This window comes from Camarhynchus parvulus, chromosome 4, assembly GCF_901933205.1.
Source record: "Camarhynchus parvulus chromosome 4, STF_HiC, whole genome shotgun sequence".
Classification (NCBI taxonomy): Eukaryota; Metazoa; Chordata; class Aves; order Passeriformes; family Thraupidae; genus Camarhynchus; species Camarhynchus parvulus.
The window spans coordinates 63,807,721-63,831,570 of NC_044574.1; the positions used below are offsets into that span (position 1 = coordinate 63,807,721).

General features: G+C 39.8%; 1 protein-coding gene across 1 annotated transcript in view; it reads left to right on the forward strand.

The window, feature by feature from the left end:
• SYNPO2 (synaptopodin 2) overlaps positions 1-23,555 on the forward strand; it is an 80,319-nt gene extending 56,764 nt beyond the window's left edge. The window contains exons 3-5 of the mRNA XM_030948418.1: positions 728-1,521; positions 4,709-6,894; positions 18,664-23,555. Coding sequence (XP_030804278.1) covers positions 728-1,521; positions 4,709-6,894; positions 18,664-19,227 — 3,544 coding nt within the window. The 3' untranslated portion in view covers positions 19,228-23,555. The remainder of the gene's footprint in view (positions 1-727; positions 1,522-4,708; positions 6,895-18,663) is intronic.
• The last annotated feature ends 295 nt before the right edge of the window (positions 23,556-23,850 follow it).

Below are 23,850 nucleotides of genomic sequence, written 5' to 3' on the forward strand. Positions count from 1 at the left end.
CAACATTTTCCAGTTGGAAATAGTTTATTTTTAAATAGGTAGGGAATATTGTATAGGTCCACTACCCTTTTTTGTTGGATCACCAGAATAGGCCCAGAATATTTCAATTAATCCATTATATATAAGGATGATGATCCTCTCAGGAATTCTTCGAATGTGTATTTCAAATATTCATTTCCCTCCCTCTGATCCTTATCCAGTACTTCTCTATTCCTTAGAGAGTGAATGATTTGGGACAGGAACCACATGTAAGGATGGTGCCTAAAACAGTTGCAGGAGTGGCTACAGAGCCAAAAATGGGCCACTCCTGTGGTGTCATGCAAAGTCAGTTTTCTCACAGACATGTGGAATATGAAGAAGTATTGTCTCAAAAGTCTCAGCAGCATTTCTCTGGAAACCCTGTAACAGAAATCTGTCTTTGAAAGCACGCTGATGTTAAGAAAGATACAATTCCACATTTTAGCTTAGTAGTTGGGTCATAGCTCTACCAGAGTAATGCAATTTCCTTCTTACTGCATTGCTAAGTTGAAAAATTCTGAAAGATACAAGATGCTTCTATTTAAGACATCTACATTCTGGGAAAATTCTTCTATTTAAATGGACCTGCTAGAAGGTGCCACAATTAATTTGGGTGCAGAAATACTGTGCAGAAATTGCTTTTGCAACTCTATTTACAATGGCTGTGCTTACAGCAGCTTAATTTCTTGAATTGTTTATGTATGTGCAGATCCTCCAGTGGAATAAATGAAACCTTGAACGCTGAAAGAGAAAATGGGAAGCATGAGAACATAAAAATTGAGGACTATGGGGAGAACACCACACTGCAAATGAACACAGAGCAAGAGATACCCCACGGAGATTTATGCATCACAGAGATTTACAGTGGGACTCACCACGGAGCAGCAGAAAGCAACACACACTTTACTGAAACAAAACAAGAGACCACACAAAGCCACAGAATTCCTCCTAAAGTGATAGCCACCCCTAAAGTGATCGTGACAGACGAGGCTGGTGTCAGAGGGGTGGCAGAAGAAGAAGGGCCAGGTGCCATGGTTGAGCTGCAAGTGTCCCTCTCAAATGACGGCCACAAGGCCACCAGTACTCCTGCTGTGACTCTCCTGGGGGCAGAGAAGTTCCCCCCTTCAGGCAGAGGCCCCAGTGCACAGCAGGGCGGGAGCAGCCCCCTCATCGCAGTTCCCCTGGCTGTGAAGGAGGGCAACATCCAGTGGTCAAACAAAGTAGTCCACTTTTCCAGCAGCAAGGAGGTCAAGAGGATCCAAAGTGCAGCTCCATCTATCCCCAGGGTGGAGGTGATCCTGGACTGCTCAGACAGGGAGAAGGAAGCGCCCAGGTCTCCGTCTGAAAGGGGGTGTGTTGATTCTCAAGTGGAAGGAGGGCAGTCAGAAGCGCCTCCTTCCCTCCTCTCCTTTGCAATCTCAGCAGAAGCCACAGTGCAGGGAGAAGACAGCAAGCACTCGGAAAAGGAACACAGACCTCTCAAGCACAGGGCAAGGCACGCAAGTGAGTATGTCCCATCTAATATTTGCACTGCCTGGAGGCATCCTTTGTAGATTTGGATAAAATCTCAGGTTTTAGAATGCATTAGGAAAAAAAATGTTTAGAGATTTTTTTTTCTGCAGTTTTTTAACTTTCCCTCTCTCTTTTTCTTTTAAATGATGTTTCTGTTCTTGCTTTATGTATTTTTTCAGGGTAATACAATGCTCCTGGTGATGAGCCAAGAGTGCACCCATGCCTTAACTGCGCTGAATAACTTTGCTTAGTAGACTTCCACTTTGAAATTAACTCATGACTTTGTCCAACTAAAAATACTTACATCTCCTGAAAGGGCTGAACTCTGTTGGTCTTCTAACTCATATTCAGTGGCAATCTGTAAAATATTAACAAAAAGAGCAAGTTGCTTGCACATGTCTAAGTGAATCCTGTGGCTTTCTCCTTTTATAGCAAAAGCTTTGCGTTGTCATTTGCATCATCTAAAACCAAAGCCATGCCACTGCTTTGAAAAGTTAATAAAAAAGTCTAGCAGCAAAGCTTGATGTTGTCTGCAGAAGAGATTTTGACGGACACCAGCATGTGTATAACTGTTACATGATCCTTTTGGTTTTGTCAGCCTTCTCTAGACTGTAAAGTGAACATGTTATTTGTCCTCACTCCCAGACCCAGAGGTCAGCTTCAAAATGTGTCCAAGAAGTTTACATGGAAGCAAACTTGCCACTGGAGGCAATATTGATTAACTGATTGTAGAGGTGTATTATTTATTAATTAATCTATTTATTTCTTTGTTATTTTATTCATCTGAGAGCTTTCTATTGGTTGCTTGCTCCTTCCCAGCAATGTGAAGAATCCTGTCTGGGGATTTAGTAGCAGTATGTCAAAGGTGCTTGAATGTGTGCAGTGAGATACTGTAGCAACAAACTATTTCATATGCAGCGTTGGAACTCCTCTGCTAACCCACTGCTAATTCCACTAGAAGCATATTTTTAGCATGATAACCATTTGTGTCTCATTGGCAAGTGGATTAGGCAGTTACTTATGCCTAAGTGTCTGTATGCAACCCACATATTTAGGGCATATTAAATGAAGTATAAAAGAAAAGTGCACATGCTTCACATTTTGGCTGCAAAGTCAGAACTAACTGTGGGACTGTACCTGCATTTCTTAGGGAATTACTTGCAGTGCCTGTCTTAAAAGGAAAACGTACAAAGAATGAACTACTTTTTACATTATAAACTCTTCTTTCAAGAAGTCCTGTCCTTTTTCCATGTCAACTATGACAATCTCAGTTTCTTATAAACTAGTGGCAGGTCATTATGCTTAGGAACAACTGATTTACTACGATTTTTAATTATTATTATTATTATTACTACTACTAACCTGTCTACACATTAGAAAAGACAAATTGCCCAGCCTAGAGAAGGCTCTGTGTGCAGCAAGCACTATGCATGTTTTCTGCAAAAAGAGAAGTTATTATGCATTTAAGTCTGAACTAGAGAAGAACTTTTATTATGATCTCTTTAGCAGAAATTTTCTATTATAATATTATATTAATCTGAATATATTATTATATATAATAATATAATAATTATTATAGTAATATATTGATATTAATATATTAATAATATTATTAATAATAGTAATTGTAATAATATATTATAATAATCTGAATAATATTATTCAGATTATATTTACCTGAATAGGAAGCATTCCAACACTAAAACCCATAGTTTTGGAAAATACCTTCAGTGACTCTTGTAAGTAATTGGACTGTCACAGGACTGAGCAACAGATTTTGTGATCCCGCTCTCCAACAATAAAATATTACAAATTGCTGGTTTGGGTGCCATGCTCTTTTCTCTTTTATAGATTCTTGTGAGGACCATTGGTCCAGTTATGCAGTCATCTGGCATAATGGCAAAACTCCAATTGTCTTTAATAGGAGAAGTATCAGACTCCATCTACTGACATGGCTAAAAGGATCATGACTAGAAAACACAGGGCATGGCTTTCTTTAAAAAGTTTGTTTTATTTATGCCAGAAAAAGATACTAAATAACTTACTTTTATCAGAGACATGTTTTTTCCTTGTGACTATAGATTTAGTCAGGAATAGCTTTAAATTCCAGGTTTTTGAAGGGAGGAGCTATTGAGGCTGTAATTGATGAGGTTCAGTGGTAGAGTACAAGGAAGAGAAAGCAGCAGGGACACCACCTGACTACCATTGCCCCATGAGGGACACGCTTCATGTCCCATTACAAGGAAGCAGTCACACTGATGTCCAGTGCATCCATCAGCCTTGCAGCTGCTTCTGTTCCTCTTTCACATGACCTGAAGAAAACCAGTAGTTTATGCTTTCGAAAATACTGTCATTGTTACTCCAGTGAATAACCTTGAGAAGTTAGTTGAGTCTCCTTGGTTCTGTTCTTAAATGTGGATTTACTCTTGCCACATTTCCAAAATAAATATTCTGTATATGTCATATCTTACAGAACTTATATTTCAGGCAAATAATGCTTGTTTAAAGACTGAAACCTGCTTTCATTGCAGACCATGGGCAAACTCCCACATCTACCAAGGGGCTGAAAGCTAATGCTAATATTTTCTGTCTATGCCCTTCTGGATGTATACGTGCTTTTAAACAGCTAATACACAGTAGCATACTGACTTTTAGCAAGTTTGCAATTTACAGGAGTAAAAGAAGCACTTAAATGGCAGAAGCTGCTGCCACTGTCAGGCAGAATCTGCTCAGTTTCATTTGGTCTTAGACATTAAGGAGTCATGGGCCTGCCTGGCTGGGAATGGCTGCTGTAAGCCTAGGAACTTGTAGTCAAATACGTGGAAAATACCAGACCAGAAGCTGGATAAATGAGAAAATATCACCTGCCTGTTGGTGCTGGGAATAAAAATTAAGAATGTTAGAAATAAAGATGTGTGTAATGTTCCTGTTGAGCTAAGAGAGTTCTAATGAAAGTGATGTAGCCTTTGAACTTGCATGGGTGTGTCTCCAAGGCACACTGGGTATGGCATTTATAACCCAGCTGATATTGTGACAAAAACTCAAGTATAATGAACTTTCCATACAAAAGAAATGTTTTCATATTTAATAAATTTCAGTACAGAAAAATGCACTTGTGAATCTCCTTGCAGTTTGGTGGGCTGCATGAATTAATTGTGCACTCTGATTCCTTCCCCAGGGCTCCGACGAAGTGAGAGCCTGTCGGAGAAGCAGGTGAAAGAAGCCAAATCTAAATGTAAAAGCATTGCACTGCTGCTGACAGCAGCTCCCAACCCCAATTCCAAGGGGGTGTTGATGTTCAAGAAGCGCCGCCAAAGGGCGAGGAAATACACTTTAGTCAGCTACGGGACTGGGGAGTTAGAACGTGACGAGGACGAGGAGGAAGAGGGTGAAGGTGAAGAGGGGGACAAGGAAAACACTTTTGAGGTGAGTTTGCTTGCAACAAGTGAGTCAGAAATAGATGAAGATTTTTTCTCTGACATTGACAAGGACGGCAAGATCGTGACATTTGACTGGGACAGTGGTCTGCTTGAGGTGGAAAAGAAGACAAAAAGTGGAGAGGAGATGCAGACGCTTGCAGACAGCACAGGGAAAGGGGCCCTCATGTTTGCCAAGAGGCGGCAGAGGATGGATCAGATTACGGCGGAGCAAGAGGAGATGAAGGCAAGCACAGTGCAGACAGAGGAGCACAGGGAAAGCACCGTGACAGAGAACTACCAGAAAGTGAGCTCTTCCATCTATCAATCAAAAGAGGAGGAAATGTCAAGACAGCAGAGCTGTGTGAGCAAAAGCTACACAGACATGAGCCAGAATCACAGCAAAGTTGTACAACAAAATGGCTTTGGCTTAGCACCTGGCACAAACCTCTCTTTTCAGTCCTCTGGAACTCAAAAGGCAGCATCTTTGAATAAAACAGCAAAACCCTTCCCTTCTGGAGTTCAAAACCGAGCAGCTGCACCATTTTCACCTGTAAGAAATGTCACCAGTCCCCTTTCAGATGCAGCAGCACCACCTCCTTACTGCTCTGTCAGCCCACCAGCTGAGGCTTTCTACAGACCAGTCTCAGCTCCTGTGGCCAGCAAGGCTGCCCCGCCCGCATGGGCAGCCACGGAGCCCACGGAACACATCGCGTCCAGGGATGAAAGGATTGCTGTGCCAGCCAAAAGAACTGGGATACTGCAGGAGGCAAAGAGAAGAAGCACTTCCAAACCTATGTTCAATTTCAAAGACGCGCCCAAAGTAAGTCCTAATCCTGCCCTGTTGTCCCTTGTACACAATGCAGAGGGCAAAAAAGGGACCGGAGCTGGTTTTGAGTCAGGACCCGAAGAAGACTACCTCAGTTTGGGAGCAGAAGCTTGCAATTTCATGCAGACTCAAGCATCTAAACAAAAGGCCCCTCCTCCTGTTGCTCCAAAGCCTTTACTCAAGGTGTCTCCTTCTGCTAGTTCTCCAGTTTCACCGGTTTGGTCACCTTCAGCTGCAGCTTCCAACAAGCCTCCTTCTTTCCCAGCACCAGCCTCACCTCAGGCAGCATATCCTGCACCACCCAAATCTCCACAGTATCCTCATTCTCCTGTCCATCCCCCAAGCACTCTCGACCTTGCTGGTCCTTTCAAAGGGCCTCAGGCCAGCCTGGCGAGTCCAAACCTTGCCCCCAAGGCAACACCAGTCACCCCAAGCTCTGGGGAAACAAAGCCTCCCTTCGAGATGCCACCAGCTATGAGTGGGAAAGGAGCACAGCTATTTGCCAGGAGGCATTCCCGAATGGAGAAGTATGTGGTAGATTCAGAGACTGTGCAGGCAAACATGGCACGAGCAGCATCTCCAACTCCATCTTTACCAGCTTCTTGGAAATATTCATCTAACATCCGAGCACCTCCACCCGTCGCTTATAATCCCATCCACTGCCCGTCTTACCCTCCTGCTGCTACCAAGCCTTCCTCTAAGGCCCCTGCTGCTACCAAAAACACAAAAAGAAAACCTAAGAAAGGTCTCAATGCTTTGGATATCATGAAACATCAACCTTATCAACTTGATCCATCTTTATTTACTTTCCAGCCTCCTAAGGAAAGCCTTGCCCTGAAGCAGACATCGAAGCTGTCCCCCTCAAAGCAAACACTGCCTTTACCCACCTACCTTCCACCTGGTGCTGGCTCTCCCACGAGGGCCCGGCCCTCCTCGGTGTACTCCGTGCCAGCCTACGGGTCCCAGCCTTTGTTCCCGTCCAACGCCTCTCTCACAGGGAATGAATCATATTCACCCACGAGCTACTCTGCCTTTTCTAAGCCTGAAACCACCACGTCCTCTTTGTTTACTGCTCCGAGGCCAAAATTTTCAGCCAAGAAAGCTGGTGTCACTGCACAGGTGTGGAAGCCATCGGTTATTCGAGAGTAAACCTGGTTTCTAAGCAGAAACTTAGTGTCCGTTTTGCTTGCAGTCACTGGTTTGCAGTGGTCACCTGGCACACAGATTGTGCCAGTGGTATTCCTTAGCTTACTTAAGAATGTCAGATGTATCACCTCAAATCTGGGTCCAAAATATTTGAACTTTTTAAAGGAATCAAAATAGATCTAAAATTTTTAGCACATTTATGCATTTTATCAGGTGCTTCATAGAGATGACACCCTGAAATGGAGAGGTGCCATTGCATGAAGTGAGCAGGACACTAGGTTTTTGCTTTAGGACTACAACAACAGAAACAGTGAACAATATTCCTGGTATGTCAAATTAACAGAGAACAGCTTTCTTCCTGTCCCTCTCCCCAACTGTGTTCTAATGACCTAGGGATTAGAGGACTTTGGTGTTATTTTTTTTTAAAGAAGTGCCTTATTAACTAATAGTAATATGTATTATTGACACAGCATAAAATAGATACAGTGTTAGACTCTGACTGATCACTAGCAGAACACAACTGGATAGACCTTTGGCCTGCACAGAGCCTCATGGAATTCACTCAGAATCTGTCCTGGCTCGAAGGTCCTTCCACAGCAATCTGATTGATCAGCCAGGGGCTTAGCTAGTAAGCTATGTGGATCAGCTGTGATCCAAAATCATGAATTGCCTCTGTGATTTCACAGAGAACGTGCTATAAGAGATGCTGGAGTGTTATGAAGACTAAAAAGAGGTGGAAAGACAGCTGGACAAATTGCTTAAAATTTCCCATTTTGGGGAAATTTCACATCCTACATGCAGGCATAATTTTAGCCAGAGTTTGCCTTGAACTCAACAAGTATGAGAGAAGCCTGTAAATCAAAATTATTGAGCAGTCAGAGAGGTGAGCTGCGTTTTGCAGCTGCAATGTAATGAGCCAGTTTCTTGTGAAAGCACAGTGACTGAAGACTGGAGGGCTGCCTATAGTGTAGAGTGCTGATTCTTGCTCCCAGAGTACTCTGTGCCACAGAAATTACCTGTAAATCATGATTATGACCATGTCTTCCTACTGGCCTCTTGTACACATTTAATTTTCTTCTCTTGGGCCTCCACAGTGCTTCTTCACACTTTAAATCTTTTTACTCTGGTCTTTTATCTTTTACTTGTCATATTGGGGACTAAGGATTGAAATACTGCTACTAAGAGCCTGTGATCTTGAAATGTACTGTATAATCCTGCAGTAAATCTAGAGCAAATATCTGAGTAGTTTAGCATGGCTTTCATCAGCATCAGTGGTGCTAGGGCTAAAACAAGGTGCTGTTTCTCACAACTGAGGGAATCAAAATCCATCCCAGGTGGGAAGCTAAAGATTAAAGCATAACTCTGTGAATAAAGGTGGCAGAATTTGTTGGCATATTTGTTTAAACTATCATTCAGCTAGTTACAGACCAGATTATGGACCTTGTATATCGTAGCAGGGTTTGAAGAACCATCTATCTCAATGAAGAAAACATTCCTAAGTATGAACAAAATCTCTGTAGTTTGGTCCCATTATGGTAACTCAAACTGCAGTCAAAGATGAGAAGAATGCATTTGGTTGCACATGAAGAAAGTAGGCTGAATTCAAACTCTAATCAAACAAATAAAATACAGTCCTATGAATTTTGGACCTCCGAAATTCTACTCTCCCCTTTAAATTTTAGATTGGGATAATGACTGCTTTAGAAGAAAATTACCAAGGGGCCCATCTCCCCCTTAAAATTCAGAAAAATTATAGGATATTCAGAGGGGGAAAAAATTTGAAAACTCAAGAAATTGTTATACTGCATTTACCTGGAAATAGAAAGTAGCAATATTTTAGTCCTTTGGAGATCTCCCTTCTACCTGTTTTCCACTGTCAATACCTGTACTTTTCTTCTATCATTAAACTTGTCCCTTTCCTCTCTGCCTGTTTGTGGCTTTTTTCTTTGGTTTGGCTGCTTTTTTTTTGTTTCACTTCCATGTACAGACTGACAGTTTACTTTTTGGGGAAGACTATTTCCTATGCTAGTCTGTTAATACAAAAGCTCCTCCCTCTCCTTCCCCACCTCTTTCCTCTTCTCTTTGCTCCCTCCTTTTTCCCCCTCTTTCCAAGATCAATCTGGAGTAGCACACACTATTTTAGGTAGACTTTAAGACACCAGGATATACTTAGAATAAAGATCCCCTGCCAAAGGTAAGTAATGCTATGAAGAGACACAGAAATCCAATCAGCCTCATACTGCCTTCCATGTTTTTGCTAAGTCTCCTCCTGTAAAGCACATCTGTAAATTATAATCATACTTCTGTACTTGTTCACTCCACCACCAAAAGAGTATTTCCCTAAGGAGGAGATTTATAGCAGCTTTGTTCTTCCTCCACAAGTGTTGGTATTGATGCCTGTGGCTCCGAGACACAGGAGCTTTGAAAGTGCGTCTATGCTGAAAAGCTGAATTTTGATCACATTTGCATTCAAATACAAGCATTTTATATGGCCTAGAACAATGACAGAAGGATTTTTAAACCACCAGTAACAGTTAAAAACAAAAGTGTCAATGACTTTAGTGCTCATAACTCAGTTTGGATCTTTCGAAAATCTCATGCAAAGCCCAGCTCTGAATTCAATTTCTTATATACACATCATCCTACACACATGGGACTTGCATCCAACTTGGCTTCAAGGCTCTTTTTACTAATCAGGTAAGTCTTTAATTCTTATTACTATTTCAAAAGACTGCTCTGCCTACAGGTTTTTCCAAGATGTAATCTCTCGTGAAGCAGATATTTAGAGGAAAGCTGAGCTGCTCATTATCATGGGTCTAGATGAAAAGCTAAAGTCAAATGTAGTTGAAATGTCAAGAAAATTATTTGTGTAGAGGAGCCATCAGAAATTTCATTTGGAAAGGGCATTGAGCTTTTGTAGATGGTTTTCTGAAAAAGCTATTAGAATTATTTTATATAGTATGGCCAGCCTGCCAAGATGCAATTGTCATCTTTGCTATGGAAGCATATTTGACAGTGAATTTTAAGCCATGTCCAATAGCAATACTTCCAGTATGTTCACATTAAAGGAGGAGTTTACATGTTTTATGACTATTTTAACACATTTAATTAGCACAGACGGGAAGTATTATAATGCACCAGTTTTGATCTCACATTCTAGACAGCCTTTTCATAAAATCAGCTACCTCAATCAAGGGTTAACATATCTTCAATTTATGATTAAGTTATAAACATCCTGCTATATAACTGAATTGGAAAGTTTTGCTTTGGAGATGAATGGCTTTCAGACAAAAAATTAAAATTTCTGCTGCAAAAATAAAAGACAAAATTTAGTTCTTCGACTAGAACTAAAGAACTAAAGAAGAACTCTTCTTCTTAAGAACTGCTTAACTCCTCCTCCCTTCTCTAGAGGAACCACTCTTACCATGTTCCTGCTTGAGAAAAAAAAATATATTATGAAACAACCAGAAAGAGATTTCAATGAATTTTTCCTGTAGGAACATTTATAACATAAACATTACCATCTCTTACAAGCAAGCCTCATTCTTTTGCTTTCTTCTCCTAAGGAAGAAACAAAAAATAAGAGGTTGAGATACCAGCAAGCTCAAAAAAAAAAAAAGTAGGAAGTGTGGAGTTTGTGTGTGGTTCGGATAGAAAAATTAGTGCTAAGTGGCAAAGCATAAATTTTGAGAGAAAATATTACTGGGATTAGAGGGAGGCAAGCTGGGGGGACAAAACTCCATAGAAAAAGAGTGACTACACAAGATAAAATACCTGTCAGAGGATTTTGAAATAATGAAGGTAAAAGAGCAGCAAGAGGGCCTCATTTATTCTGCGTATAGAGACAGCTGACTATTTCCAGACATTTCCTGAAATTTTTTTGTTGAACTCTGAGAAAAGATGACAAGCAGTTATAAAGAAAACTTCACACCTGATGATGGGATCTGGGAGGAGCATTGCTTATCAAGTATCCAGGAGGAGAGCTTAGCAAAGGACCAGCCTGGCCCTGGTGTGCTGCTCCAGCTGTTCTGGAGTGGGGAATGCTCTGTACACTGTGAGGCAGGGGAACAGCAGGGAAATGACAACAACTAACACTGTGCAAAATGTTTCTCCTCTCTTTTTTCCAGGATCCTTTTCCAGATTTGCTAGCTTTAAAATTCCAAACCCTTTGGTTCTAAAAAGGTTCCCTCTTCCAGTCTTACCTTTTTACATGATGCAACTTTCTGTACCTGAAGTCAAACAGCTGGGATTGCACTGATTGCTTTGGTGGTTTGGCACAGCAAGTGCAAATCTTAATTACACAGCTTGGCATAATGGTATTTGTAATGGCTCTGCTCAGCTTGGAATGGAAACACTGTAAGATGAAGAAACTTGACAAGATCTTCAAAACCCTGTGGATTCACAAGCTCTGAATGAACTCACTGCTGGTAGATCTTTTGGGAAAATATGTGAGCCTGGTAATTTCATGGCAGTCTTGGTGCCCCCATCACAACTTCACAGTACCCAGTACAACAACTGGTCTTACTTTACAGCAGACATTACTTTTGCATGCCATTACATAAAGGAGAAGTTGGGATCACTCAAGAGTTATGTTCGACAAGTGGTTTTCAGGCTGGTTGCTTACTAAAGGAAGCCCTTCAGGTTTTCATCAAATGATTTAAAAAGTAGAAAAAATCCTGAAACTCTATGTTGAAATGATCTCTACAGATGCAGACTTGAACTCTTCCTTTATGAGCTAAGACAAACCATATGACAGTAATCCCATGGGTTTAATATTTGCTTCCTTAAGTAAGCCAGGGAAAGACTTTTTCTTTGTGTGCTGATCAAGTCTCCAGTTATCCTCTACATCATTTAAAGGAAAAACCTATTCCTCATTGTAATGATCTTGACAAACTTTTTAATTGCAGTGCATGTGAAACCTGCACAAACATCTGGGTTAATATAAGAACTGCACACTCCCTTAGGCTGAGAAAACTCAGCTATGAGAGAAATAACTTCCTGAATTTACAGCTTAACTATCTGGATGAAGGCTTCCTTTGTGGGGAATTAATGTAAAACCAGCATTTTCATACAAGAATCCTCATTCTTTTGTACATTTTAAAGACAGAAATCTTAAACCAGAGACTCCCCTCATAACTCCAGGCCATTCAAAGATAAGATGCTATGAAAATAACCAGGTCATTTCTAAATAGGTGTCAAGATTGGACTCTTGAGCAGATAGAGTGTTTCTCTTGATGTTTCCATCTAGATCTGAAAGAGCAGATTGTAATGGTTTTAAGGAACAAACAACAAACAGAAGAAAAAGAGGAACATTACAGAAGTAAAATACATTCCCAATCATGGGAGCACATTGGATTACAAAGGGTGACATGGAGCACAACATTCAGTTTCAGTGTGACCTTTAACTGATTGAGAAGCAAAGAATTCAGCACATTTATAAGTAAAAGTTTCCATACAGTATAAACCTATGGATAAATATTTTCAATTTTTTAAAAGAAGGATTCTTTTTTCCTCAAAACCCACAAATAACTGCTAGTGATTTTTTGCTTTGATTTGTGAGAATGCTACTTCTCACAACCCCTCTATGCAGGTTGTTGTTGGCACATGGCTCTCTACTGCAAACAAAAGCAAAATATCTGGCATCTGGGTACACTTGGTTTTCTTCCTAGAGTACTGAAGTGGAACTGATGCAAGCACCTGACGCTGTGTATATAGAATTATGAGAAAAGCAATATTAAACACTGCTGTTTGGATTGCAAAGCGAGGCACTTGGAATTCTTGTTGCCTGTGTCAGCTTAATCCAATCTCCTTGGTTTGTGTGGCCAGAATATCTGCAATCATTGCAAGGATTCCCATCTGACAAACAGCTCTTTGCTGCTTTGTTTTGACATCATTCCGTGCTCAGCACCATTCCTTACTCAATGCACACTCTTCAAAGGGTGCCTTTCATTCTGAATTATTTTCTTACTGATTTCTGCTGTTAGCACCCAAATCATTCAGCAGCCAGGGTTCATCTTTGCACTGCTGCATTCTACGAATCAATAAATAATGCACAGGTTGAGCAGCACTGACACCAGGGCACTCTGTGGCCCTGGGTGTCCAGTTCAAGGCACTTCAAGGCATCTCCAGAGCCCAGCAGCACATGCAGCAGTTACTCTGTCAATGTGATCCTTAACATCCCTCTGTGAGTGTTAACAGCTGGCAGCCTCCAGTTGGAATTCCAGAAAGAGAACCCTCAGTGACCACCTATGAATTTCAACCCACAAAACCACCTTTTTTTACAATATACTCCTGTGTTAGAGAACCCTAATATTTCCTAGATGAATCCCTGAAATGGCACTGGTGGGAGAGAAATCCTGAAATTTAATCAAAATGCATCAGCACTGGGCAATGGTGCTTTCATTTCAGAGCTTTGGAACAGCTGACCTTCCAACTTCCCTTGCATTGCTTTGAGGAAGCTTTTTGAGACCTAAAATAGCCCCTGGAATACTATCATGGAGTACACTGTTACAGGGGGTCGAACAGCCAGATACTTGTAGGAATGAATGACTAAAACCCTCCTACCTTACAGGATTTGGGGCTGGAATAGGGGCCGTGCTCCTGTTGAGCCTGCATAAAGTTCTCAACGTGAATGTTCACACACAGGGACATTTACACTGAAATATGGGACAATTCAGACACAAAGTCAAACCAGTTCTAAAGCAGGCACGGGTACCACATCTCAAGGTAGAAAGGTCAGAAAATAGGGCCCGTTTGCACTGGTAGCTGTGCAATATAAAATCCAGAAGGTGGCAGCAAATATTCTTCCTTACTAGAAAAAAAACAGTTTATTCCAAGGAAATTTGAGGTGCCTATGGCCAAAAGTGTCAGACATTTGCTTTCTGTAGGCCTAAATGTACTGTATTTAGAGAACTACATATGGATAAAGATTAAATGATAATGAAAAGCTGGCTTTCTTTCATTTGCACAGGTGCAAAGTGAGCTAACGAAATAATTTATGACAAGTTAGCAATAGTCTTTAGGTTTTTAAACACACAGGCATTTTGCAGTAGTGAAGGCCTAATTCTAATAATTCACTTTCCTCTTCTACCATTAATTGACAACTAAAAAGGACCTTATTTTTAAACTCAAAAATTTTCACAATTTCTGTCACAAAGCTTATATGAGTTGCCACAAAACTTACATGAGGTGGCTGACAGTAACTGCTTCCTTAGTTTGTATACAAATGATGAAAACAAGATTGTTCTCACCTGAAATAACACCACATTTAGAAACAATCTGAATTTAGAAAGATTAGATTCCAGTCCTGAAATTCACTACAAATTTTCAGAATCAAGTCCTGACAAGACAGCTTTGAGGAAGACAGGATCAGGCCTGAACTGTGTGATTTTAATCTATTCCTGATCTCAGTACAGCCACGCACAAGGTTTTAGTTGTTAGACAGGAGAGATTCCCTCCCCAGCCATTAACCAAATTTCTTCATTCCCATTTTAGTCTACTGTAAAATATTTCAAGAGTTTCAAATAAAAATTATTTTCCCATTTTATTTCAAAGCTTTTGGAAGCTGAATTGTAAAATAGCTGTAGCATTTACTGCAGAGCTGGCAGCATTTCTGAGAGAAATTATTTTTTCATTACATAAAGTTTAAATAATAAATGGTTTGGGACAAAAAATAAAGCTGTAATATTATTAACAGTATGTCTCCCATATTCAGCTCAGTTAAAAAAGCTGAAGTGCTTCTTTCATGTTAAAAAGAAGAAAATAAGAAAAGAATTGAAACGCATGAAAATTCAGTATTAATTATTTTGTCCTAGCATTTTCTCAGTGGTTTGGTCTCTAACTGGAGTGGCCATTGCAAGCCCATAGAAAGCCAAAGGAGAAATGCATCACTCTGGGCTTTTTATAAAGACAGAGCCACTTTTTGAGATAAAACAACTGTTTTATCTGCTTCCTCCTCCTTTGTCCCCTTTCTGTGTAAACAGCATCTAGGCACTATGGTTAGCTCAGCTTTTAATGTGCTTTGATATGGGATTAAGGACCAGGACCATAATGAAAAGACAAAAATAAAATTGCTTTAATGACTTAGATGCGAAGGTCCAACTTTTTCAAGTGACTTCACTAGGGAGGAGTTTATGTGGAGAGAGTTTCAGAGTCCAGCCCACTTTTGTGTCCTTGACTGGTAGAAAAGCAGTTGTGGTTTGTAAACCCACACACACACACCAAGTTTTCTCTTACTGAGATGTGCCACCTGAGACACAAAAACAGCTGCTCAAAATCATTTCACTAAGTAGTATTACACATTCTTATTTAGCCTGGAACAGGAAAAAGACCTTTCTGACTCCTGCCTTTAAAATTTGCACTATTTTATGAACCTAAGTACTGTTGTTTTTGTCTTGCAGCTTTTCATAATTAAGAAGAAAATTGAAATAGCTGTAAGTTCCAAATAACGCATTTTTCCAGACTATAGGTAAAGATATTAATAAATCAAAGGCAGACAGTCACACATATCCATCTTACATTAACTAGATCTGTACATGCATGCACCTAAGTACTGCTTTTACATTCATTTTCTTATACATGGAAATAGTTACTTTCGGAAGTAATAGTATATAAATTTTAATTTATATTAACATGTCTTATAATGATCAGAGATTCTTGCAGTGTCATGAATGTTTGCTTCAGTGAGCAGTTTATAACTAGTTTCCATTGTCAAAATCAGTGTTAATCTAAAACCTAAACAGTTTAATCTGTTTGCACAGACACCCAAAGCACTCAGCAGCTGACAGGATTCTTTGATTGCAAAGGACAGCTCTAAATGGCCCTTCTTCTTTACATTTAGGAGTAATTTTCCCTTCAATAACTATTGTAGAAAAAGGTTTTTCCTTATGAAAACATGCAGGAACTGGAAAAGAATAAATTAATCAGTGTAGAGGGTTCTAGTTTGTCTTGCTGCATAATACTGCAATATTCTAATAACTGTTTTACCACAAGATTATAGGAATCAAAAAGGTGATAAGTAATAATTCTGGTAGCATTTCACTTTTCTGTCCTCCCTTGATTTCTGAGGTGAAGAATGGAAAATCTCTACCCCTCTTCTTATGATTTTCTTATAGCTTAAGGGAGAAAGAAGGGAGAGTAATTATTCTTTAGTTACACTTCATGTTTTCCATTGTGTCTGGGGTTTGTGCATTGTTTCTAGCACATGCTTGTCAACAGATGTATCTCCAGAATTTAAATATAAAGGGGAAATATTAGGAAGTATTAGCATGTCTGGCTGCTGCTGTCCAGCAGATGAATGATGAATTCTAGTGATTGGAAGTTGCCTTAATTCCAGAATTTGTTGGCTTGAAGGGGCTGAACACCAAAATAGTGTGTTAGTTGGTTGGTTGGTTGGTTGGTTGGTTGTTAGTTAGTTAGTTAGGATCCTCTTCCTCAAATTCCTTCAGGCCCTTATGGAATTGACAAAGTTCCTCCTATGTACTTCAGCCTTCTTCCAGGTAAAACATCTGGAATGCTGTTTACCCTCACAGGTTTTGTCCTCTCACAATCCAAGAAGATAAATATTAGTTAAACCCACACACTGTTCAGTCCTTACTTCAAGGAAGCAGAGACTATCCTTACTTTACCAAAGCTAGAGGAAACAGATGTGCATTTTCACATTTTGGAATTTCAAAGTTAAAACCCAGCCTGAGGTCTTAAGTCTAAATAAGTGTCCTCAGACCTTTTTCTAAAGACAAGCTATCAAGTGGGAAATGGAAGACCAGACCAGGACTTCTACATAAATAATACAATAGAATGATTCATTTTGATAAAAAAGTAGTAAAACACACTTAATAACTCACTATTCTCTGATTAAACTCTGTCAAAGAAAATTAGTTCCTGCTTTATAATTTATGGTTACACCAAAAAGATACTTCCATAACTTGATGAATTCTGGAGTTTTTCTCTGAACAGGACCGACTCAACAGTATTTTCATCTAAAGGTCTTGAAAAGACAGATATTTTATCCAACACTTGTTTAAACAGTATCATTTCTCTCTGCATCTCTGAAATCCTACAAAGTACTCACAGGGCTTTGAACAGATATTTCCATTGAAAAAGGGGAACTTTTGTGCTCTAGAACTCTCCTGACAGGAGCAAACACCAGCAGACTAATGAGGTGGGCCTGTTTGATCAACTACTTCATCCCTCTCTATGACCTTATCTTCTTAATTGCTTTATATTCTTAATGATTAACCACCTAACTTCTTGTGGTTTGGGTTATCTGATTAGTTTCTAACATAGTGGGGTGTGTGGGTGGGATTAATAATGTTGGGGAGTTTTCTCTCTGAAAATGCTAACTGGAAATAGCTGATCATAGCTAAGAGATGACAGGACAGTCCTGTCATAAAGCATCAGTTGTGAAACTTGTCAAAACTCTCATGACATAACCTCTGAGTGTCACTACACTTTTTAAAAGAGATTCAGGCCAAGTATGACCCAACTGACTGAAAATTATGAAATCTCAAGTCTCTTCCTCAGTTTCCATCTCTCATGCAAAAGGCTGATATTACAACATGATTTAAAACCTGAAGCGGTGGTCGTTCAAGTTTCTTAAGTGCAGAAAGTCCTGTGGCAGAAAAATGTAAAATGTGACATTTCTATGTGAATCTTTGCTAGATCAGCTATATCTTGAATAATCACACACCTGGTTGGCTGCTCTCTAGTTCATGCTTACAGTGATTTAAGTTTGGGAAGCTCATTAGGAAAAGGAACACAGGGCAATGTTGTTCAGAGTAAATTCTAGCAAAGTCTCTGGCAAACAGATCAGAAATTTCACAGCAGATTTCAGAATTAAAGTAATTTAAGCCTGAGGATATGAATCAATGAGTGTGAATCAGTGAGTTTAGGAACCACATTTGTAGAAACTGTAAGAACAAGGTAATTTGTGTGGCACAGAGAGCAGGTCTGGCTTGGGGACAGGCTGTACCTGCTTCGTGCGCTGCCAAATGGCAGCTGCTGCGGAACCTTCTCACAAACACAGTTTCTGTTTCAAAGTGCTGCATTACTAAGAAGATTAGGATTTGTCAAAAATGAATGGATTGCTCCTATAAGTGGGTCGGAATGTACTGAAATTCTGAGGGCATTGCCTTTTAAAGAAGCCAAAAGTAGCATCATGTAAGGGTATTAAGTGAATGATTGCATTAACGCCTTTAATTGCTTGTGCTCACTTTTGTGCCCCAAAAAGAGAAAACTGGGATCAGTCTAATAATTTTTGAGTAAGAAAAGCCTTTCTTAAAAGGAGATTGCCAAAGACATGTTCTTGGACAGATGTCCTGGACAGAGCCTGTTATCAAATAAATTAGGCTGTGCCTAATGTTAGAAAGAATCTTGTAAACACACACAGAACTGTCACAACATGACTCCCTTCTGCATTAAGAATGGTCTTTTCAGAGCAAGGCACACCAGCTAAGTAGTGGGAAAGCTGCACAGTTGCTAATGCCACTGTACTTTTTCAGTAAAAATCTCTCTTTGGTCTGCTTGCTTTCCTCAAAAATTCAATTTGCTGTGTCTTTGTTCCTGTTTCTTTCTCTGACTCCTGCCTTTCCAGCAAATTAAAGTTCTAAAAGATACCCATAGACATAAAAAGGGACTGCCAGGATGTCACATGCCTTCAGGGTCTTTTGTTCCAGTTTGGAAGTGAAAAGAAGGAGCTTCCTTTCTTGCTGCTTAATAACTGTATTTGGCATTTTGTCTTCCTAGGGAAGGAGCAGTGGCCGCTCACTATCGCTTCCTGGGAGACCTTCTTCATTCATCCCTCGAGCCATGTCTCCTACTTCTCCTCTTGTATTTCAGCCTGCCCCTGACTACTTCAGCAAGCCAGACACAGCAGCTGACAAGCCTGGCAAGAGACTGACTCCCTGGGAAGCAGCAGCCAGATCTCCCCTTGGCCTAGTGGATGAAGCTTTTGGCCCCCAAAGCATGCAGGAATCCGTTGCTGCTAACGTGGTGTCGGCTGCTCGCAGGAAAACGCTTCCTGAGCCACCAGATGAATGGAAACTTAAAGTTTCTTACGAGCCCCCAGCCCCGAGTGGTAGCATAGCCTCACTGGGAGGGAAGCAATCAGGGGTTCTATCACCCCAAAAAAGCTCCCTGTCTGCCCCAAGTGCCCCCCAGGCTGGCCCTAAGCTGCAGTATCCCTACTGCACTCAGCGCTCCACAACGGATCCCGATATAATGTCCATGGATTCCAGGTCTGACTATTGCTTGTCAACAGCTGATTCAAACTACAATCCACAGCCAAGGGGATGGAGGCGTCCAACATGAGCAGCTGAAGGGCCTGGGGCATTTTCCCTTCTTCCAGCTCAGCAAGCCCTAAGATGTGAGTTGGAGAAGGAAAGTTTCTTGCTGGCCTGGTGATCTCTGAAGTAAAAAAATGAGGAGACAAAATTGAATGGAGCACAGTTTTCACATGACTGCAGCGCTAGCAACCTCTAGAATAGACTCAGTTTTACACCTAAGATTGTTCTGTTTGTCAAAAGGCAAAATTATGCATTTCTTGGGGTGAGGGGGGAGATGAAAGTGGGGCATTCAATGTATTTGATGCAAAAATCTAGCAAGGATGTGGAAAGTGACAGCAAAAATGCTTGCAGTTAAGCTAATGTGAAAAAAAAAAGTAAAATAAGGGCATTTTAAAACCAAGAAGTATTTTACAGGATCTTGCAGGTTTTCTGAGTATGTTAGGCATGAGTTCTAAGTTACTAAATATAGTCAGATTTGCAAAAGTTCTAATGGAAGTGGAAGACTTTGAAGCACTGGCTTATTTGCCATATGGTTTTTACTGCATTTCTATAATGAGCTAAGAAAGTAAATCCATGGATATTCTTACTATGGTAACAGTTAAAACACGTCTGTGGCAATGGTACCTGAATCACCACAGTATGTAGATACAGGAAATCACACACAGTCAATCATTTCAGATAGATTTAAAGACAGTTCCAGTGAAGTTTTACATCTTGTAATTAATGTGAAAACACCAGGAAGAGAGGCATTGTTAATAGAGATCAATACCATGATACTTGAACAACAAAAGAGATGAGGAGTCTATTTAAACTGGATTGCAAGTTATTTTTGTAATAAACTATCAAACAAGTCAGAGGCTGAACAGCCTTTATTTCTCTGTGAAATGCACTATGTGCTGAGCATTTACTGCTCCAGTGCCTGGTAATCCAACTGGCTGGGCAGTTATTTGTGTTTCTAAGGTACCTCAAAGTTTAGAAAGCTTTTGAGTTGTATCCTCAGTTGGGAAGACATAGATAAGTTGTTTAGCAAGGACAGTTCCTGCTCTAGAAGTTGGCATGTGGCAGAGGGTTCCTGATACGTGGTGCAGTGTGTGAGTCTAGGAGCAAATATTTGGGTGGTTGCTTATACCTAAGTGATGCTGATGGATCTGAAGGGATGCTGAGTTATTTTTGCTGGTGAGACATACCTTGCATTTGCAGCTTATTTAAACAATAGAAATATGTGGCTAAAAATGTATGTATTGCAGGCTTCCTGGGTAGTTTAGATGTCGTTAAAGCATTAAATGAACACCCCGAGTTTTATGAAGTGCTGTCAATCCTCCTTATTCTGTGGGGAATTCTTGAAGGATCTGTCAAGCACAGTCAGCTGAAATTACTGCAACAGTACTATTAACTCTCCTTAGTTTCAGTAAGGCTGTCACTGTGAGTGAAGGGATTCGATTAGAAAAAGCTAAAACATATACCCAGCAAGAAAAAATATAGTACAAAATATTCCCATCTGCAAAGAATTTTCACTTACAGCAATTATAAAATGTAATTGGTATGAAGGAGAAAGGAAAATGAAATCCAAGTTCAGTTGAGGTGGAACTTCCCCTAAAAGCAAATAATTACAGGAAAAAATATAGCCTTAATGAGTTTAAGTTGGCAGAAATTCTGTAGCCAAACAGAAGCCTCCCTAAAATTCAACTGATCCTTCTGACCAGTCAGGGAATGAAGATGAGAGAGTGGTAAACCTTTAGAATAGGATCATATGCTATAGCACTTTACAGATTTATTTCACAATATGAATTTCCAAAAAAAAGTGATTTAGAAAAAATACATGAACAAGGCTGCCATGATATGCCTGAAAATGAGCTTTGCACCTCAGAGTTATATGTGCACATGATCAGAGTAAATTTTCCTGCCACACAGGCAAAAATAGATGTCTCTCTGCCTCTCTGCAGAGTCCCTTTATGTCCCCTTTTATCACAATTGGGAATATTCCACTGGTGGGACTGTGGAAGTCCCCTTAGCCTTGAGGGCTTATCCTCACATCTAACCCTATTGCCCTGGAAGTACATGCCAAATCCTCACTTAATTTCAGTTAAATTATAAATCAAATTGAAATTCAATGAAATCTATAGTTCAAGGTCATCAAGGCCTTAGATATTCAGTAAATACCAATGCATATGCATTTCACAGAAGGCCTCCATTCTGAAAAGTGCATGCCTCTTACATATTTTGCTCACCTGTGGTCCATATTACCACAGCAAAACAAGATCCTCTTTCCAGGTCAAGTTGAGGTTTCTGCTTTTAACTGTTTCCTTTACATAATTAGAAAGAAAAACAGATTAATGAGTTTGCATTAAAGCATATTTTTACCCAACACCATTATTTTAATTCTAAGAATTGGACACCTAACTTTTACATTCCCATTGAATGTAGTGGCGTGAATTCCGAGGTCATGCATCTACCAGAAGCAAATGTGTGCTTAATTTTAAGGTACAAGCAATTAAAAATTGCCAGAAGTGTTTTTAAATGTTGGTATTGCAAAAAAAGTTATGATACCAAGTGATCTTGGAAAGGCTTTAATGCTGTGATCACATGGCATTACAGGAAAACATTCTCTAGGATGAAGCCCTAATTCCCCACTCCAAACAGGCAACAAACATGGAAGTGAAGAGTTTCAGACAGGATCATTGACTTTCTGTCAACTCCCCTAGAATAAAAAATGTGCAGCCCTATAATTTCATTCTCTTCACAAGCAGGAATTAATCTCTGAGTACTTCTGTGAACATGAGAATCCCTGACCCTGAGTTTCATGTGGTTTTGTATCATATCATAGATTAATTTGGGTGTTTAACATGACCTACTCCAGATTTCTTTTTTTTCTCCTGCTGAGGATTTCCTAGCTCTCTTTCCCATGTGGATTCTCCCATATCTAATATGGAATGACTTCCCAGTGCACCATTTCTCTCAATAGCAACACTGGTAAGTGGCTCTGGCCTCCCCAACACCGTCTATTTTTACAAAGTCTGTGGGCAATGAATTGTCTTTGAGATCTGTTCCTCTGCTGCAGAGAAATGCAACTAATAAACAGTTTTGAAGTTATTAATGGGAGGGCAGACATGAGGGCAGGCATGCATACAGATCACATAGCCTTGTTTGGAAGGAAATCAGGCTAAATCCAGATTGAGATCATGTAGTGATTTCAAAGAAAGCAGCAGGCCAAGACCAGTAAATGAAATATTAATGCATCAGAGCTTTAGAAGGACCCCACAGCATTTTCCACTTTCTGTCCTTCACCCCGTTCCTCCACTAGCAAAGCATCTTTCTATAAAATAGTTGTGACTGTTGTGTGTGAGTTCTGAATATATTAATGCAAGTATTTCATACATTTGCTTTTGAATGCACAGATCTGCTCAGTAAATGTGAGGGAAAATTTCTCTTGATATTTTAAATCATTGGCTTTGTGCTCACCCTCAGAGGTGTCTCTGTTAACAGGCAGAGCATTTGAATACACAATATAACTGAAAATTAATTTCTTTAGTTATGTTAGATGATGATGTTCACAACTCTTGTTCATAGTTTGTTTTCATTTTGGCGTGCTTTAACACAACCAAATATCTATTCACACTGCATTTCTGCCTAGTAGCAAGAGACTGTGTTATCTTTATAGAAGACTCTTCACTTCTAAAGACTTTTGCTCGTTGCAAAGGACACTTTATTTGACAGTGCATGCCAGCAATGTAAATTGTATCACATAATAAAGTGATTTGACCAATCAGATGAGAAACACAATTTTGTTTTCCCTAAATTCTTGTCTGTTTGTTTAAATAATCTGAACCCAAGTAAAGCCTAATCTCTTTTTTTCTGCACCATTTTTAGACTCACTGACTTTGCCTGTCAGTGACCTTGTGCTGGTATGAGCTTCTAGAAGCTTAAATCTGTATCAGGTCAAAAGGCAACTTATCAAATTTAGTGGAATTTCATTTCCATACTGACTAAGCAGGGGAAGGAAACACAGTGAAGTACAATCTAGCCAGGTTAAATAATACAAACAGAACAGTTTTTGTTGCTTGAATATTTTCAGCCCAACCACAAAAATCTGCAACTAAAATCTACTTACTGTACTTGTCTACTTTACTTGCACCTAACCCTTTGTTTAGTTCCTTGTACATTGCTGTATTCTCATTGTTTATTCTCAATTGAAACTTACTGTTCAAACGTGAAATAAATATTGTGAATAAATTGTGAACCAGTCTGTACACTATGAAGGCTATTTGGATAAATAGCTCTTTAGGAAATAGGGCCAGCATATACAATCTAGCTGTGGAAAGTCAGATCAGATTTTCACTACAGACATGAAATGAATCCCAAAGCAGTTTTTGTATTTGTACAGCAAGCAGGATTTTGTCCCCACTACAAGAAAAATGATTAATGCATGTAAAACTCAGGGAACTGAAAAAGCTCCACAATAGCATTTTAAGAGCTTTGCTCTACAAAGGATTTACAAGGTTATAAGAGACCAAGTACTATTCCTTTCCACAGCTACATTTCCATTCTTTGGTAAATTCTTAAATACATCATAAAGAAAGGAAGCATAAGCCACACTCACAGTTTAACACAACTCCCTTGAGTCCCGTAATTGGCAACAGATTAAAAATCT